Source organism: Perca flavescens, chromosome 14 (genome assembly GCF_004354835.1).
Source record: "Perca flavescens isolate YP-PL-M2 chromosome 14, PFLA_1.0, whole genome shotgun sequence".
Classification (NCBI taxonomy): Eukaryota; Metazoa; Chordata; class Actinopteri; order Perciformes; family Percidae; genus Perca; species Perca flavescens.
The window spans coordinates 14,258,724-14,276,992 of record NC_041344.1 but is presented as its reverse complement, the minus strand read 5'-3'; the positions used below and the strand labels follow the sequence as shown (position 1 = coordinate 14,276,992).

Genomic DNA, 18,269 nt, shown 5'->3' with positions numbered 1-18,269 from the left:
CGGAGTTCATAAAATATGAATTGTCTTTGGGAGTTTTTAATATAATTGAGTGAGCTATGATGAGACAAGAGCATACAGAGGACAAGGTACTCAATTGCAAATGGAAAGATGGAGGGGTGAGGGGGTGTGGAATAATCAGGAGAATATGAAAGACAGACAGTGATGTAAAGTGATATGCAGACGGACGACGAGGGAATGGGAGGTACGGTGAGGAGGCAAATAAAGAATGAGTGTTTGAAAAGGAATCGTCAAACAGTAAATTCATATAAAACAGTTTATTAACATGTTGAAAAAGGATTTAGACACAGCTTTTAGAAAAGGAATGTGTGACATTTCTATAAGATACATAAAGAGCAAGTTCAGCTCTGGTGTTATAAAAGCAACTACTGTGCCAACATACATTCATGTAAACTGAAGCCTTTTGTACACAGTGCACTGTTTGAGCTGTGACCAACATCTGACTGGCTGGGAGGAGGAGGACGAAGAAGGAAAAAACAAGGCGAGTAAATGTAAACCATGCATGAGGCATAAAACAGGGGTATTGTATGACATGTCTTGAACACATTTCCTCATTCCCTCTCATAAACTCTGGTGCAGACAACATCCCCTGCAGTCATTGTCTGAAAGAAAACAGCAACAAAAGGGCAGAGTTTAAACTTTTGATACCACTTACTAATAGAGCAGTTTGCTAAAAGAAAAATTTATCATTTCTTCTAACTCAAACTCATTGGCCTTGGCTCATTTTCTGTGAAGAACATAAAAAATAACTTATTTTCAATGACTGCACATGGTTCTGGTCTACTGGACCCGGGTGTATTTAAATGTAGATGCTATGAAACTATGTTGTCTTTCTGCACCTGCTATTCCCACACAAATATTTTATATTTCAAGCACTTTCACCTGTTCTGATTAAGTTCTTGGAAATAAGCACCAATAATGATCAAAAATCTTGTTTCTGTTTTTTTACCTTTTCTATGATTGAATTTCCTTATTTTCTTACAAAAAACGAAAATGATCATATGATCATAAATGTGATCTCACAGGGGTAAATGACAAATTTGAACTATAAATGATGTATATATCATTGGTAATTGAGCTAAAGTAAACATCTATTAAGTATTTCTATGTAAATTGTTATGGCTGTATTGATTTAAAAGCCTAACAATGTGGTGGGTCCACCAGACCCGGGAACATTGGCTGTGTTATAAAAATATGAACACCACACAAGGGTTAAAGGGTTTATAAGTTGCAACTAAGGAAAAAAAGGATGGAAAACTTCCATTAGTTTGACCTGGGAGTGTTTCTGCGTTATTCCAAGATGGCTATCCCAACTGCTAGCCTTGTAGTATCATTTAAAGTAGCATCACAGAGCTGCTAGCATGACTGTAGATGTATTTACCTGGCAACCTAAAAGTTGAGCTTATTTATGGCTTAAAAATGATCTATATAAAACATAAGTAAATTATTTCTTAGCCGAACCCTTTATTAAGGGTGGTAACTTCTTTTCTGTAAAGCTCTCAGATTCACTCATTTTAGTTTCAGTGTTTTATTTTTGAATCTGACATGCTATCTGTCCATAAAGATGTGTATTGGTGCTGTACACAAAATGATTACCAGTATCAGTTCTCCATCGTTGGTCAGCTCTCGGGTCCACGCTGTCTTGGGCCCATCACCTTTCTGTAAAGTCTGTTCACAGCTGATCTTGCTGTCTGTTTCCCAGTTAGGAAAACTCTGCAGGGATTCATAAGAACAATATGAATAATTTAAGTGCTGAGCAAAGCTTGGGTTTCGTCCTAACTGGGGACCAGTGTGCCGGTTGCTGAATTTCAGAACCTTTTTATGGCCTGTTAGAAACAATGTCTTTCACTCAGCATGAACAGATGTAGAACAGATCCATGTATTATAACCAGGATTCTGGAGTTGCACTGAAATTATTTCCATATGTTTCTTCTGTGCTAGTTATGCTGTTCTTGGCTAAAATCTGGAATGCATGCAATGGCATTATAAAGGAATGTTACATGGCATACCGTGCAGGGACGTCCATCCACTGTGGTCTCATTGAAGGACTGACCCACGGTGAAGGAGACATGGGTGGTACGGACGCTGGTGGATGTTTTGATGGACAGACTCTCATCCTGCTGGGTGATTTCCACTGCAGGGCTGGAGGCTGCTGTCGCTGCAATCTTCCTCAGGAACACATTTACACCTGTTCACACACAAACAGGACTAATATCTAACTGGTAACTGTGGTGAAAGCATCACCTGTGTTGTTTATGAATATAAGGAGCATACCAGTGGTTTAAAATGTTTATGGCCTATCAACCACACTTTATCCATAGCATATAAGTTTTTACTCAGATTTCTTACCTTCTAAGCAGCACAGTTAATTCAGTACAGCACGAAAATCAATCTTTAGGTAATCCATCAAAGTGAATCTTTCAGCACCTTTTTTTGGGACAATGTTACATTATTGCTGTGTGGTAATGCAGCTGTGAGCAGGGAATGTTTTGAAATTTTTTCCTTTCTTGGTGGTCCTTGAAACTCTGAGAGTCAAAAGCCACAAAGCCGTCTTTATAACACAATTAACAACCAAATTCATGTAATCCTTTTCACAATGTCTGTGTTTGCTTATCATTTGTCTTCTCAGTTTGATTTTCACAACATAAATGCAATGCTTTTTGACAACCTAAACATTTTCAAAAGTCTGTGCATGCTGCTGCATTGCCACACAATAATAACATAACTTTTATGTAAAGAAAAATAAGGCGGTGAAATGTTCATTGCAATTAATTTCTCAGTTTTAAGTCACTGCATGCAGACTTTTTTGCTGTACTGAATGAACTAAAACCAAAAAAATTAATGTAATAATTTATAGTATGCTTCAGAAAATGGTTGCCAGTAATGTAAAGCATATGTGACCTGACATGCAAAACCATATGGTATGGTCCTTTAAAGCACTAATTACTGTGAAATTGTTCAAGACATAATTCAGCCCAGAATTAAAATTTGGTCATTATCCACTCAACTCAAAACTCCATTGAAGCTGGTATAATGCTTTTAACCCCCATAGTTCGAGCCTTATCCCGAACAGGGGATAATTATAAGCTAATGACAGCCGTCATTTCACAATCTCAAAGATGTTTCTTTGTGGTCGTTTTACATCTCTTTGTGGCTACTTTGTGTCATTCCGTGTCTCATTTGATTGACCATCCAACAAGAAATGTTAAGTCACTTCAATAGAGGCCCTGATCCCTTGGGCCCATGGGCCTGTGCCTGATAGTCACATGGTTGACGAACATGCTAAAAAACAAGACGTTTAATGTCAAACCACATAGCTAGCAGGCGAAATGTCTGCCATTGCTGTTGAGATTACACGAGGTAATCACAGTAAATAGTGGACGTAGTTTCTATTGGAACACAGAGCGCGAACGCGACACACACACACACACACACACACACACACACACACACACACACACACACACACACACACACACACACACACACACACACACACACACACAGCCCTAGATTGGGTCAGTGAGGCCCAGGGCAGTGAAGGAAAGTCAGTCTCAGATCCGGCTGGCTGCTGGGGCCCATGTCAAGGCTTAGTTCCGTTTACACTGGATCTAATTACAACCGCATGAGGAGGACCCTGCTTTAGATGAGTCCATTCCTCCACAGGCTATTTGTCTTCAGATTTTAATTGGATGCCACTGGCTGGCCCTCACCTGACCTCTCTCTCTACTACTCTCTTTTAACTGGAGTCCATACAGTCTCGTTTAGCTTAAAAATACCAATATTTCCATGAACACAGGTTAGCAGGGCAGCAGGGCAAGAGCAAAATGTTACCACAGAGAGCCACTTCAAACCACTTTGGTTCTCAGTTGACCTCTAAGCCAACTGGATTTTCAGTAGATAATGCCACTGACAACATGATTGACAGGTCATTGCGCAGTATACGCTTCCCTTTCCCTTTTCTTTTTTTGCATTTTAACAATAGAGCTGAATGATTGATGATAAACCAGATAACAATGGTGCTTGACTCTTAACTGGCATCAACGTTTTAAATGTGCATGTAAAGCATTTTCTTCTACAGAGTTAGAAGAAGAAGGTTGGGGGAAAAATGCATGCATATGCAACCCTGTCTTGTGTTGGAAAACTTTAGATAATCAACTTTACTGGGGATTTTAAGCAAATGAAATAAATAATCTATCTATGCGTATAGCCTAACCTATAAAATGCCTCAAATGCATTACTCACCCAGTTCTTTCAAAAGTCCCTCGAAATTTTCGGAACTTTTCATTTTCCATTTTCCTGAGAAATCTGGGGTTTTCTTCTCCATTTCCATTCGTTTGCAGGTAGAATAGATCGTAGACTGCAGAGTCTCCGGTTCGGGGTCTGTCTGTCCCCCTCCGTTAACCGGTTTGGAAAGCCGTCTCCTGCCTGCATCTGCGCTTCCATTGATTGGCTGACAGCTCGCCTGGATCTGATGCGGGTCCAGCCAATACAGAGGCCGGTGGCAGGGTGGGACTTTCCCCCTGATTCTGACTGTACCCTCCACCTCTGTCAGTATGGTGAAAGATTTGGATACGAGCTGGAAAAGGCACTTCCAGTAAGTCCTTTGATGTTGATGGGCAGCCGACTCGAATTTAAGTGTTAATTGTAATTTGTGTAAAGTTGGTGACAGGTTAGCCCCAATTAGCCTATTTGACAAGAAGTCCAGAAAATAAGTGGTAGGGCCTACGTAGCCTAAATACAATGAATAGAGAAAATTGATGAAACTTCTAAAAAAAATACCCACAACCTGAAGTCATGTGTTAAGTTTTCTAAGCTCTGGAATGTGAAATCAGATATAAGGTTTAATGTGTTCAGCTCCAGAGTTGGGGGTGGTAAAGCAGGTAATGAAAGAGCAAAAAGATAAGACTTACAGCTGGAGGCAACCATCCAGGAAGGTGCCATCAGCATTTTCACTCTAAAAAGTACAATTAAAATATAAGAGAGAGGAGACACATCAGTCTAATTCATTATAACCAAAGAGCACATGCTAGGCTATCAGTTTTATTTACCCAACAACACATCTCATCCTGTCTTCATCTGAACTGGACAGCGTGGGTTACATATCTCCAGGGCTATATGTTATTTTTGTAAACAAACAGAGACTTAAGACAACATATGTCAACATATACAAGAATGCATCCTGCTTAAATCCTTCAATTCTGACACACCTGAGTCATTTATATCTAGGTAGTTTTGTTTATTTCTATGAAACAATAATTATACTATAGCAGCACTAACACATGCAAATTATGATAGTATTTGACATTATGTTTTTGATGTGTTAATGTAAAAAAGTCAAGCTGAATTAGGTTGAATTCAAATTGGATCAAAGTTACTGACATTGTTAATTGGCTGATTAAAAAATAACCCTCTCTTCTGTTTCTCTTACATTTAAATGTACATTCAAGTCCAAATTGACCTAATTGGTATTTCCTGTTAGGCCATGATGGTGACAAAGCAGAGAGTACATTCAGGGCATATGATATATGATTAAAATGTGGAAAAATAATAATAAAAAGAAACAAGGAAACAGAAGAATGTGTGTAAAGGTAGGTGTCAAATAAAAAAAAGATATTCTTCTGCCATGCAGCGAGCTAAACACAGCTGTGTGGAAGACCTTGAGCTATTGTGAAAGAGTTAGAGCCGTATAAACACAACACACTCAACGATAGAGGTTACAAAGAAATAGCCTAAGTAAGATAAATAAGCTAGAAAAAAATATTTGTAACAAGTAGGTCGATAGAATAGCTGTCAAAGTATCACAGGAAGTACAACACTATAATTCATCTACAGTAGTAAACATACATCCACAAAAGTAAAAAGAGTTACATAACAGTTAATCAAACGGTAAATTAGCAGTTATAGCCTACCATGTTATGTTAGCAACACATTAGCTTCGGGCAGCTAGGTTTGCAATAAACTGATAGCCTATATCTCCAATTACAAACAACAGTACAACAAGGGCACTCAGAAGATAAAGATTGTCAGTAGGCCTACTTGCTTGGTCACATCTGACAAAATGGTGAATGTAACAATGTCAGTTAATCTTCAACTAAAAAACCTTCAAGGAGGCCTACTGTCAGAGAGATGTGGGCCTATTTGACAATAGCACCCCATGTGCAATAAAACTTATTGGCAGAACCTCTCAGTGCAAACTTAATTTTGTTTAGGTTATAGACTTTCTGTTCTTTCTTTCTCTCAAGCATGCGCTTACACACTGCCAAGAATATTTCATCAGGTCTGGATCAGAAGGGATGCCTTTGGAAATATGATGCAGTGCATTCACCCAACAAAAGGAGTCATGATGTTATCAGTCTCAAGCATTCCACCCTGTGGCACCATGCAGCTACTGTACCCTATAGGGTACAGTAGCTGCATGGTGCCATAGAGTTACAGTAACATGGGATATAACCTCATCGGGAATTTTATACAAAAAAAGGAAATATAAAAGCACTTTTTAATGCACATACCTGCCAGGCCAGCATTCACCGCTGGGTGACCTCAGACTGAGAACACACAGGAGTTCAGGGATGAGAAGAAGTAGAGGAGAATGGCCCTGATGAAAGGATAACACTGGACGCTGCTGTCCCTGTTGCTATAACAACGCATGTAGTTTCATTAATCTATGATTCCCCTGAAAGCAATCTCCCTTTATATAATCTATGATAACTGCTGTAGGGCGCCCTGTGCTGTAGAGACCTAGATGTTTGTTTGTCTTTCTGGGTATTCACTTGTTTATTTATTCATTTTTTTAGGAGAATACATTTTTTAATAATGTAAAGGTATGTTTTCTGTCATAAAATGTACTTTTATGCAGGCCTAGCTATATTACATTTTTATAAATGTATTTTATGTGATTTGCAGACATCATAAAAACCACATCTATAAGTAGCATTGATAAATGAACATGTTTATACAAATAAATTTGGAAAAATATTCCCATTCACGAGAATAGAGTAAAGCGTCACCTAGCGGTGATTTATGTGGTATCTTGTATCCGGAACCTCTTGTAGCAGTTACGTGTTTCCAACCGGTTTGCGATTAAGCAAGCCCTGGTCTCATCATGTCGAGGCACCTTCGCTTCATTGCACGGACAGTGATGGTCCAAGATAGCAACGTTGATGCGGCGTACAAGACTTTAAACAGGTCAAACTAATGTTTTTAAGATAGATTATATTACAAAGGTTGCTGTTATCTAGGGGACGACAAGCTAACGTTATCCTTCCGTTCAATGTCACAATGCTGCGCCTGCGCAGTGGTGTGCTGCTTAGCCTACATAGAGCTAGTGGCTAAACGCTAATCATGATGCCTAGATTGTTTTAGGGATTTCGTTAGATACATACAGAGATAGACCAAATAACGTTAACAATACATTAAAAGGGTTTAAAGTCCGAAGCAACATAATCATTATTACTTTTTTTAAGTGCAAGAATTGTGTGTGTGGTTGAAGAAGAATTGCATTATATTAGGGCTGCTCCCTCGTTTTGGTCTTAGTCAACTTAGATTTCTTTAGCTAGTCGATTAGTCATGTTTTATGTTTTTTTTTTATGCTGAATGACTTATTTCAAAGAAACGTACGAACACATCTCTGGTAAACACAAGAATTAAAGTGGTGCTTTTGCATGACTCTTTGCGGAGAAACTCAGATTTACAGATCTGTCGATTAAATCAACTAATCGATTAGTCGATATAATTGAATGAGTGTTAGTCGACTAAGAATTTCTTCAATCGAGCACAGCCCTACGTTATATGAAGACCTTAGCTAAGTTATAAATGGTTTCTGCTGCACTACTGTCACTTTCTATTTTCTATTGTAAGTGGTTAGCCACTGTCTCTTGTATTGCTATTTTCATTTACCTGTTGAAAAGAGTGTCTTGAATGCAACCCCAAGGGTCAGCTATTCACACGTTTTCTCTACATACTCCAGGCTCCTGACTCAGGATGGGGTTATTGAAACAGTGAAGCGCAAGCGCTACTTTGAGAAGCCCTGCCGAGAGCGACAGCGGAAGAACTTTGAGAACTGCAGGCGGATCTACCACACGGAAATGGCCAGAAAAATTGCCTTCATCTCCAGGACAAACAAAGAGGATCCCTGGCTCGGCTGCTAATGAAATGTGTGATAAAACAGGACGTTATCTATGGATTTGTTTAGACGGGGGCCAGCAAAGTGGAAGAAGCAATCAAGACCAACACAATGTCACTATCACAACTCAATGGACTTCGGAAATAAAGTTGCTTTTATTGTTTAACAGTAAAAGGAAGTAGACATTTGTGTATTTTCTCTTCAAAATTTTGCATGGTTGGGGAGTGCCTGTACTCACTCTTAGTTGTAATGAGCAGGTTAATGAAAGCTTGTTTGATGACATTTTGTGTTTTTAATCTTCCCACACAATCTTGCTAATAAACGTGTGAAATGTTCTGAAAATCTTAAGTTGGTGAACAAGTATTTTTCAAAGTTAAACTTATATTTAAACAACAACAAAATCGGTATCTACTACTAGTATGCACCATAAAGTGATATTTCGGCGACCTAAAAGCTTTGGAAGTAGTTGGATGTGACCTAATTTGCTGGAGGAAACTCAAACAATGCAGGGGGTGTTTTTGTGGGAATGGGTTCTTCTCAGCTCAGCAGCATCCCACTGTTACTTAATTCAAGGTCGCTACTGCACAGCGTGACGTTGATGTCCGCTGAATGATGCCGACCAACTTCCTCAAACTCCCATAAGCGAGACACATCGGCCACATACATCCATCAGGCTCTGAGCTTTCACCACAGGGACCTTTTAATGTTTGCACTTGCTCTCACTCCACAGGGAAAGTTGCACCAGGCACACTTGTCTTTAGAGGTTACCAGGTCATGTTGATTTCCTGTAATGTGGCTTCAGTGAATGGCATTAAGGACTGAAGAGAGCAGTACAATCGATTACCTATAGATATTACACTGAGAGAAACTGACTGTTGTCTCTGATACCTCTTAAAGAGTCAGTTCATCTACTTTTAAAAATATTTTTTTCTCTTCTATCTCTAGTGGTTAAAAATGTCAACAGTAATGTCTTTCCAGAAAAAGTGTTCTTGTTAATGTGGATAATCCACAGACCTCACTGTGAGCAGTTTTCATTGAAAAACATTTTTTGACGAAGTCCCTACGAAAAACTGTTCTGTGAAGTAATCAGTGATTTTTAAAATGTAATTTTCAATGCTGTGATTTCCACAGCAAAACTTTCTTTCAAAGCTTTCCAGCCTATTGTCATGGCAGAGACACATGTCTCAATGAATTGAATGAATACATGTATGAAAATGTGTTTTTTGACCCTTTTAAGAACTAGAAGCTTTTCATATATGAAATCAATCAGGTAATTGGATTGTTCATGCGGTTTGTTAATATAAGTGGCATTTGTAATCCAACAGTTGTTTTTTATAAGCAAATGAGGCATGCAAGGTGTTAAGTCTGCTTCACTTGCACGGTCTGTAACATACATAGGTTGAGCCATTGTCAGTCAGTGTGCAAAAATGTGATTGTGAAATGTGCAAATGTTTTTGTTGGCCCCTACCCAACATGCACAGTCAAAACACACTGCCACTTGCAAATGACAACAGGTTGGAAAAAATTGCAAACATGTCACTTCTTTAAATATCCATTTATTACAGCAGTTCTCTGTCCTCCCTATACATATTCAACAGCTTTAACTCATGCAACAATATAACATATTGGCAGCTGCTCATACTTAATTGTAACACTGTAATTTCTAATTTATATGATACCAATAGCTAATAACCTCGACAGTCAGAAGTGTTCCTTACTTGTTCTCTGAATGTGTGAAGAGCCAATTTAGACTAAAATGTAAAAGAAGGGAAAAAGGTAAAAGGGATATATGTGCCATATGCTGCAATGCTTTATAATAATTAGCTTAGAATCCATTTCATTTCCTTACAGATATTATTTGCAGCAATATCTTCAACCAAACTTGCTTGTACTTTTTTGTAGCCAAATTCCCACTGCAAAAGCTGTCTGACAGCAGAAGACATGTCCATGGTAGGACCGCCTTCAGCTGTTTCTGTGTTTACATAAAGAGCTGTTGCTATTTGCTACTATAAACATGGTTTCTATACCACCTGGTAGTATTGGCCAATGATGTTTGCATGGTGACTATCAATTTCGCAAACAGAAAATCTGAAACTAAATGTCCCTATGCATTCTTCAGGAGCATGCATCAAGCCAGTTTTTATACCAAGAGCTCTGTCATACCTCCAGTGCCTGTTATTTGTTCCCTAAACTAATAATACTAATTATCATCATCTTCATCATTATTATTATTATGACAATTATCATAAAGGTGGTTGTAAACAGCCTTGTCAACTAATCAAGTATAGTTACCACAGCCTCCTGCAGGTAACAGCATCCTATTTTTGCATGCAATGAAATAAGTGATTCACACTTTAGCATAAAGCAATCTTATTATGTAACTATGTAAGACTGCATCACAAGCTTTCTGTCTCTGGCTCTAATAGGCCTATGATGCCACATTCCATAATCTTGTCTGTCTCATCTGCAGTCACCTCAACATAAACAATTAAAGGGATATTTCACCGTTGGAAAGATGAATATATCTTTAAATTGGGTCACTTATGTAGTAGAAATGTGATTTCTTTTTAGAAATTGGTGCCTTCTAGGTTGAGAAAAGCCAGAAAACATGTTTTTGGCTCATGTGGATGAAAGACACCAAATCCCAGAATGCACTTGCTTCGCTGCTTTATGAGTCCACTCCCAAGCAACACCTACCGTTTACAGACATAGACAGATGAGACAGTGAGGCATTCAACTCAACTGAAGTGTGTTTTATTGTCATTTCAACCATATACACAAAACAACGTTTCACCGTGGCTCAATTTGTGTTACACATTTAAAATACATAAAAACGACATTATATAAAAATGACATACAAAACAGGCTACATTTAGTGCAAACACATTATAGGCTCCGTAAAGTTCAGCTAACGTATACTAGCATTAGCGCTAGGTGGGCTGTAAACACTGAGTATAAACACAGCCGTAAATTTGCGTGGAATGTAGAATGGTCGGCATTTAACATTCACAAACTCCACCAGCAGTTAGCATTTATTTGGATACGAGCACCCCATTTCTGCACCAGTAGCTGGTAGCTGGATAGTCCAGTACACTGTTGTTCAGCCATATTTCCACAACAATAAAAATAAAAACACGGCAGTCTCTGAACTCGCGTTGGGAGTTTTGTTGAAGGTGCATGTAGTCCAGTTTGTTGTCTAATGAGCAGACACTTGCAAGCAGGATTGATGGAACATGTGTCCGGCTAGTGTTAGCTTTCCACCTAGCTAGCTCATACTCCTGCCCTCGCTCCGCGTTTCATCGCTGAGGATGTCCCCTTACCGGCTAGCGGCATCGAGCAACACCGCAGGCTGAGGTGCTGGTCTCCGCAGCAGGCGAAGCTTGCGTAGTGTGTCGAGTATTCCGTCTGTAATAAAGTGTCCTGCATATTCTCCGATCTGTACCAATGTATTCCGGTGGTACACATGTGCGGTAATTTGAATGTAAAAGTTTGCTGCTGAAAAGACAGCCTGTTTGCTTCGGCAAGCTTGGTGTAAAGACAACGGTTGAAAACATGCAGAACTAGCTGGCTGTAGTCCACAGAGTCTGGGCAAAAATGCCTCTGATGACGCTAAATGACGATTTTTTGCGTCATCTTAGGCTTTTTTCCAGACCCACAATACAGAGAAAGCCAGTCTCAGGGGGACATGAGGGAGGGAAGCACGGTCATTCAAAAATACTACTGGGTTTCTACTGATACAAAGCTTAATGCTAATCGGTGAAGTATCCCTTTAAGAACCTAGCTGGAGTTCCTCCAGTCACATTTGGCTCAATTAGCTGAAGGTACACACTATTCCTTAAAAGTGCAGCCATGAATTAATTTTAAAAACTATTTTATGCCTTGCTTTTCTGCTTGTCCCATCATTTTTAAAGGACTACGCCAACTTATTGGGAATTTAGCTTATTCACCGTAACCCCCAAAGTAAGACAAGTCGATACATACCCTTCTCATCTCCGTGCGTGCTGTAACGCTGCCTGACGGTTCCAGCATTAGCTTAGCCCAGCACAGATCCTGGAGCCGTCAGACAGCCTTACAGCACGCACTGAGATGAGAAGGGTATGTATCAACTTGTCTAACTCTGGGGGTTACGCTGAATAAGCTAAATTCCCAATAAGTCGGCGTGTTCCTTTAAGCCTAACAGGTGCATTTTATCAAAATTATGACTTTGTGGTAATTTATATTATGGGGCATCTTTAAGTTTTGTTAAATCGTACAGATTACAAGTTTTAAACTTATACCGAGTTCAATCTTTTATACACAGCATATGTATCTGTATGCGCACATATCTAGCCTACAAGAGAAATAGAGGACAACTTTAGATAAAACAAACCACACTCAAAAAGGAGTGGATTCTGAGAAACAAATACCACCAGCCGTTATTTCCCAAAAAAGTATTGTATCTATTAATGCAGGACAAATGTGACCCTATTTGCATACCAAAATGTTAAGCACATGCCAGTTGCCGCGTGCTGTTCCTCTCATTCACCAACCACACCACCCACACGTGCTGCCGTTAGAGGTGTGGTGCGATCTACGCATTTACCAGCCAACCGGCGCTGTGAATGCTGCTGATTGGCCAAGCGTCTGAGCCAATGAGGATGATCGGACCTCTCCTCAGCCAATGGTGGCTCTGTACCTACCCAGCACGTGTAGCGCCAGTTGTGCTTCGTGTGTACATTTCAAACAGGTTCGAGATCTGACCAATATAAACGAAACACGGGCAGGAGAGATAGAAGAAACACGGTGGTGCTGAACGTAAACGGGATAACAGGCGGAACTGCTAATAATAGTCGTTAGCTTTGTTGAGGTCAGTTCAAGATTTGAAATTGTTCAACTTGTTCAAGTAGCGTACCGTGCCTTCTCTTGCTGTTTTGTTTTTACCTTTTTTTTTGTGAATCCAGTCCTGCTCCGGCTAGAAGGTAAGAATAAGAATTATCCCCTCCGACCTTTTTCTGTTTTTAGAGAAAGTTGGCTGTTTCTCAGACTCGACTTATGAATTGCTGTACGATAGGATAGCTAAGACATTTTGGGTCATAACGTCTAATATTAATTTTCGGACTAGTTAAGGATCAAACCGTGATACATTCTGTTTGTATGCATGTTTGTTGTTTTTCGCAAATATATAATATATAAATATACTGGTTTGCAAGTTAGAGTTATCTTCTCTTAACACATTTGTAAACAGGTAACGTTAGCCATGGCTGTAAAAATTGTAACGTCACCAGTGGTGACTAACATGCTAAAAAACAAGACGTTTAATGTCACACCTGCTAGCTCTGTGGTTTGACATTAAATCCTTAACAACAGCTGTTACACGAGGTAACCACATATTACACATTACACAAATAGTGGACGTAAACACCCGTTTCTATTGGAACACTGAACGCGAACGCGACACACACACACACACACACACACACATATATATATATATATATATATATATATATATATATATATATATATATATATATATATATATATATATATATATATATATATACACACACACACACTCACGAGTTGATTTGCATAGTTGTCCTTATCTCAATTATAATATTCTTGCTGAGACTTGTAGAGCCTGTAGACATTACTCACAGCTTCTGGCAACAAGTACCATTTCTAATTTGTACTGCATGAAAAAGGATTGTGTTTGGGTTATTTTTTCTGGATATCGAGCTGCGATATGAGTAACTTAACGTTTATATACACCCTTTACTCTGTAATAGGGTTTGATGTAATGTCAATATTGTGATTCTACATGAGAATAGATATTTTTGCAGTGATATAGCTTGTGTTTTCCTGGTCTTTAAAGCCTCATCTACACAATTTTTAAACTTGCACACTTGTAAGTAATGAGTACTATGATGATGAAGAATATGTGTCAATTTCTTCTAAAAAGCAGTGACCTTTTCATTTAGCCAGTATCACATTGCACTAAATGTTTAACAGAGTAGTCACCACACAGACGTGAATTTCTTATAAATGCTTTGATTGTTTCAGTTGGAAGACATCAACAGATTTCCTTTAGTATGTAGTATACTGATAATGTAATACTCCAAACCTAACTGTTTGATTTTGCCCAGTGCCAAAAGTTGTACTCATTGAGGTTCTGTTTGGACATTATTGTCTCCACAGATGAATTCATTGGGCAGTTCTTCCAAATGGCCATCTTATGACTCGCTAACCTCCACCTCAAGCTTTCTCTTCAGTGAGAGTGAGCAGACTGAGGATGAAGCAGACGTCTTGTCTGAGGGAGAAGGAGACAGTGGAATAAGAAAGTCCCTCTCAGGCGATGAAGGAATCATACTCTCTGGAAATTACCTTAAATTCCCACCACATTCAGATCAGCTGCACTCAATGTCTAAGAGCGACCAGCCTGAACACTGCCCTGATGAAACTAAGCGTCTCGACCCAGCTTCTTTTTCTGGAGCTGACACGTTAGGCTCATCTTCAGCGACACCAGGAGACCTGGCCTTCGCTCAGAAAGTGAGCAACTTTAAACTGATTCCTAGGTCTTTGTTTAAGTATTTTTGTCAACCAAATAGCAAAGCAGCCGTAGTAGTAAAACTAAATCTTTCTCCTTATTATCTCAGTGTGCAGATTTGTGGAGGTTTATTGGCCCTTTGCTTGAGCTTCTCCATGGACTAAAGACTGGGCGGTTTAACAGAGGTATGTGGTTGAGCAATATCAAACATGATTGATGATATTATGTTTAAGTGCATCCTGTAATTAAAGTGCCTTTTTGCCTTGACATTTGGATTGTATATTTTGATTGTGGCAGGTCTATCCAGTTTCCAGCAGAGTGTTGCAATAGACAGATTACAGAGGATTCTTGGAATTCTACAGAAGCCTGAAATGGGGTAAGGCCAACAATAAGTTATAATATTAATATTATTATTATGACCGGAGTAAAAATGGGGATGTTGTCATTGTCATCCATACCCAACTGTCAACATTGTATTAATGCTTGTTTCTTAACATTTGTATTTCTACAGTGAGAAATACCTCCAAAACCTGCTGCAGATAGAGATGATGCTCAAAATATGGTTCCCTCGGGTGGCATTTCAGTCCACGGATATACAGAGCAAGACCTTCACTCCCAGAGTTCGACCACACTGGCGCCAAAACCAGCTCCACATGCCAGTTAAGGTGCGCTTCATATTGGATGTTACCTATGTTACCATATGACAGTGCCTTTACAGGTGTGCATTAATTAAACAATGTGTTACAATAACAAGACTAATTAGACTTTATTATTTTTAATAAAACAGCATATTTGTTTAAACGAACCAATCATCCATGTGAAATATATTCTAATATACAGTCAGGCAAAAGAAGGTACAACAAGATAAAAAGAGAGAACGCAAAAACAATATTACTGTAACAGATTTGAAAGAACTATTTAAAGCATGATTATAAGAGGCTTAAAAATATTCAGCAGATGAGTCTGCAAGATTACGCTCTCCAAGCTTGTGTCTTTGATAGCTGTTAAGATTATGTTTAAAATAATGGTTCATTACATCTTGGCTTTTATTTAGAACCTCAAATAACTAAGTTCAACTCAGGTTGTAATGGACTGCAGTTTTCCTTTAAGACCTTGGTTTGTTATGGTTCTTATTTTTGGTTTTACTTTTCCGTTCCAGAAGAGAAAACTGAGCTTGTCAGAGAATGACGACTCCAGAGAAGTCCCAACCAAGAATAAGCACTATCAACATGGAAAACATTGGAGCTGCCAGGCTGTGACTCCACTTGACACAATTTCCACATGTCTACCTGGATCATCTAAAAAACCGAGAGCTCCAGAGGATGAAACCGTTGAGGGCAGCTGTACAGCTGAACATGAGTTTACATACAGCACTGGCACTTTAAGCAGGCCGTTATATTTATGTAGCAAGAGAGCGAATAAGAATCGGAAGCAGTCTGTGATTTCTCTGCCCTCCTCTTGTGAAATCCCAGCTACACAGGACAGCTCAGTGTCCTCAAGTGACATCATAACAACTACAACTGACTCACCTTAGCTGGCCTTAGCTCACCTTGCTACCACATGGAGGTGCCTCTGCATGCCAATCTAAGTAACGGCAAAGGGCGGACCTGATTACATAAGTATAAAGTTAGGCACAGAGCCAGTCTGTGATGGCTACAAGGCATGTAAAACCAGAAGAGGAGGAGGAGCAGAAATGCAGAGACATTCATTAACCCTAACTACCCAGTGTGGTTTGTGATTACACCAGAGTTATTGCAATTATATCCAGGACATTGTCTGTAAAAGTATCACCTTTTTGTATACTTTATCTTTTACTAAGTTAAAAAGATGTGGACATATTTTATATGTGTAATGCGTTCAAGCAATCTGTGCTGTGTTTTGTATTTTTTCATATGATGACGCAGACCAAACAGTAACAATATACAATTTCATAACACTGGTGAAAAACAGAAATAACAGATATCAATTTTATGAAAGTGAGGAAACACAGATGATCATTGCTGGTATAGTTTAAAGCTGAAACCATTAGTCAGTCCATAATAAAACAAATATTTTCATGCAAAGCTGGTTCCAGCTTCTTATGTGAGGATAAGACAGGAACTTGTGATGGCCATTTTTTACTATTTTATTACATTTTTTAGACCAACTAATTAAACAATGAATCAAGATTTTTTTTTTTTTTATTAGCACTTAACACACACACACATAACATTATTGTTTCTATGTGAATAAGAATAGATATAGTTGAACTTATAGATAAAGAGCAAAATGCTGCCCAGGAAATACCACAGCCTGATTCATAATTATTGAGATAGTTGAGGAATATGAGATGCCTGGCTGGATGTTAATATGTCATCTAATTCAGTAGCTAGCCAGTGAAAGAACTTGTTTTGTGTAGAAAGAGTTGAAAAGGTAACATTTTATTACACAAATGAGTGACTATTTTTTATATTATAGAACGGACATATTATATTTGATCCTGTGTTACACATTTGTTAACATCAAAGAATTATTATTTATTAAAGATCTGTTTAAGAGGATTGGAACTTTAAAAGAAAAGTTGACTCCATCGATGGAGTAAATGTAACTTACTGTCAGGCTTATTGTTCACAGAAAATACTTTATTGTTCACTCAAAGAGCTTAACTATTGATTATGTATTACAGAACAAATTCTTTTTTGATAGCATTTGGCCATTTGCACCACCATATTTTAAATGTAGATATTCATGTTGAATGGGGTTTCATCTTTGGTGGTTTGTCACCAGTTAGCCTTACTTATATGACATAAAGGTAACCATAAATCATTGCAAACCAAATGTGCTGCTGTGGAGATGTAGATGTAATTAGTCATTTTTATTGGCCCTCAGTTATGTTATTTAAAATAGAAACTGTAAGCATGTGGTGGAGAACAATTTTGTATTGTAGTGTTGTTTTGGTATGTAAAATGTTGCACCCTAGTACAGGTTTTGCTGTGCTATGTTACACATCTTTCATTTCTGGAATTGGAGAAAAACTTAAAGTAAAATTATTATTTCCCAGTTTTCTTGTTTTCAGTTTGATTTGTTTTATGCTTTGTTTATTATAATTAAATTGTGGTTATTGGTGACTGATTGATAAATGCACATATTTTTTTATATATTAAATGAGTGATGCGTTTCATCAAAATGCAGTATGTTTGTTGATTTCTGGAATGAAAAACACTGATAGTCCAAGCTTGTCTGAAATCATTACATTTGTCCTGCTTCAACATTTAAAGTTTATGTGTTAGCTGCATACTACCTAGAAATTAAATGAAATCAGATTCTAATTTATTTAATTGATTTATTATTATTAACAATTAAAAGTGTATAATTGTGTTGGTGGAACACAGACACCATGAGACAGATAAGTACAGTTTTGAAAAACTGTCTTTGATTAAATATGATAAAATGAGTCTCTCCATTTTATGCTACTTTCTACTTGTACTTCACTTTATTTCAGAAGGAAATATTGTACTCTTTACTTCACTACAATTATTTGACAGCTACAGTTAATTTTCAAATAAAGATTTTACAAAGTAAAAGATCAGAGTACCTCTTCCAGCTGATTGTAGGCGAAGG

The 18,269-nt window shown here is 38.2% G+C and overlaps 3 protein-coding genes across 4 annotated transcripts; 2 read left to right on the top strand and 1 right to left on the bottom strand.

The window, feature by feature from the left end:
- Window positions 1–260: 260 nt before the first annotated feature.
- crabp2b (cellular retinoic acid binding protein 2, b) lies at window positions 261–4,778 on the bottom strand. The gene is made up of 4 exons (XM_028597315.1): window positions 4,264–4,778; window positions 2,028–2,206; window positions 1,615–1,731; window positions 261–620 (listed from the first exon to the last, which is right to left on the bottom strand). Exons 1-4 carry the CDS (start codon window positions 4,349–4,351, stop codon window positions 570–572), a joined length of 435 nt encoding a protein of 144 aa, XP_028453116.1. The 5' UTR covers window positions 4,352–4,778; the 3' UTR covers window positions 261–569.
- Window positions 4,779–7,048: 2,270 nt separating this feature from the next.
- mrps21 (mitochondrial ribosomal protein S21) lies at window positions 7,049–8,491 on the top strand. The gene is made up of 2 exons (XM_028597316.1): window positions 7,049–7,206; window positions 7,988–8,491. The coding sequence occupies exons 1-2, from the start codon at window positions 7,124–7,126 to the stop codon at window positions 8,166–8,168; spliced, it is 264 nt and encodes an 87-aa protein (XP_028453117.1). The 5' UTR covers window positions 7,049–7,123; the 3' UTR covers window positions 8,169–8,491.
- A 4,339-nt stretch (window positions 8,492–12,830) lies between these two features.
- ciarta (circadian associated repressor of transcription a) lies at window positions 12,831–16,947 on the top strand. 2 transcript variants are annotated; one of them, XM_028597510.1, is made up of 6 exons: window positions 12,831–12,989; window positions 14,321–14,671; window positions 14,779–14,854; window positions 14,967–15,045; window positions 15,181–15,334; window positions 15,829–16,947. In XM_028597510.1, exons 2-6 carry the CDS (start codon window positions 14,321–14,323, stop codon window positions 16,201–16,203), a joined length of 1,035 nt encoding a protein of 344 aa, XP_028453311.1. In that variant the 5' UTR covers window positions 12,831–12,989; the 3' UTR covers window positions 16,204–16,947. The 2 variants fall into 2 exon arrangements, with proteins under 2 accessions (XP_028453311.1, XP_028453309.1); XM_028597508.1 differs by having other exon boundaries at window positions 12,831–13,101.
- The last annotated feature ends 1,322 nt before the right edge of the window (window positions 16,948–18,269 follow it).

Bases quoted from the DNA above. Each gene is read 5' to 3' on its own strand.
- crabp2b (XM_028597315.1), bottom strand. From the start codon at position 4,351: ATGGAAATGGAGAAGAAAACCCCAGATTTCTCAGGAAAATGGAAAATG. The intron at 2,207-4,263 runs GTGAGTAATGCA...GTGTGTGAACAG, and splicing joins GGGACTTTTGAAAGAACTGG to GTGTAAATGTGTTCCTGAGG. The intron at 621-1,614 runs GTAATCATTTTG...GTTTTCTTTCAG, and splicing joins ACGATGGAGAACTGATACTG to ACAATGACTGCAGGGGATGT.
- ciarta (XM_028597510.1), top strand. From the start codon at position 14,321: ATGAATTCATTGGGCAGTTCTTCCAAATGGCCATCTTATGACTCGCTA. The intron at 14,672-14,778 runs GTGAGCAACTTT...TTATTATCTCAG, and splicing joins ACCTGGCCTTCGCTCAGAAA to TGTGCAGATTTGTGGAGGTT. The intron at 15,335-15,828 runs GTGCGCTTCATA...TTTCCGTTCCAG, and splicing joins AGCTCCACATGCCAGTTAAG to AAGAGAAAACTGAGCTTGTC.
- mrps21 (XM_028597316.1), top strand. From the start codon at position 7,124: ATGTCGAGGCACCTTCGCTTCATTGCACGGACAGTGATGGTCCAAGAT. The intron at 7,207-7,987 runs GTCAAACTAATG...TACATACTCCAG, and splicing joins GCGTACAAGACTTTAAACAG to GCTCCTGACTCAGGATGGGG.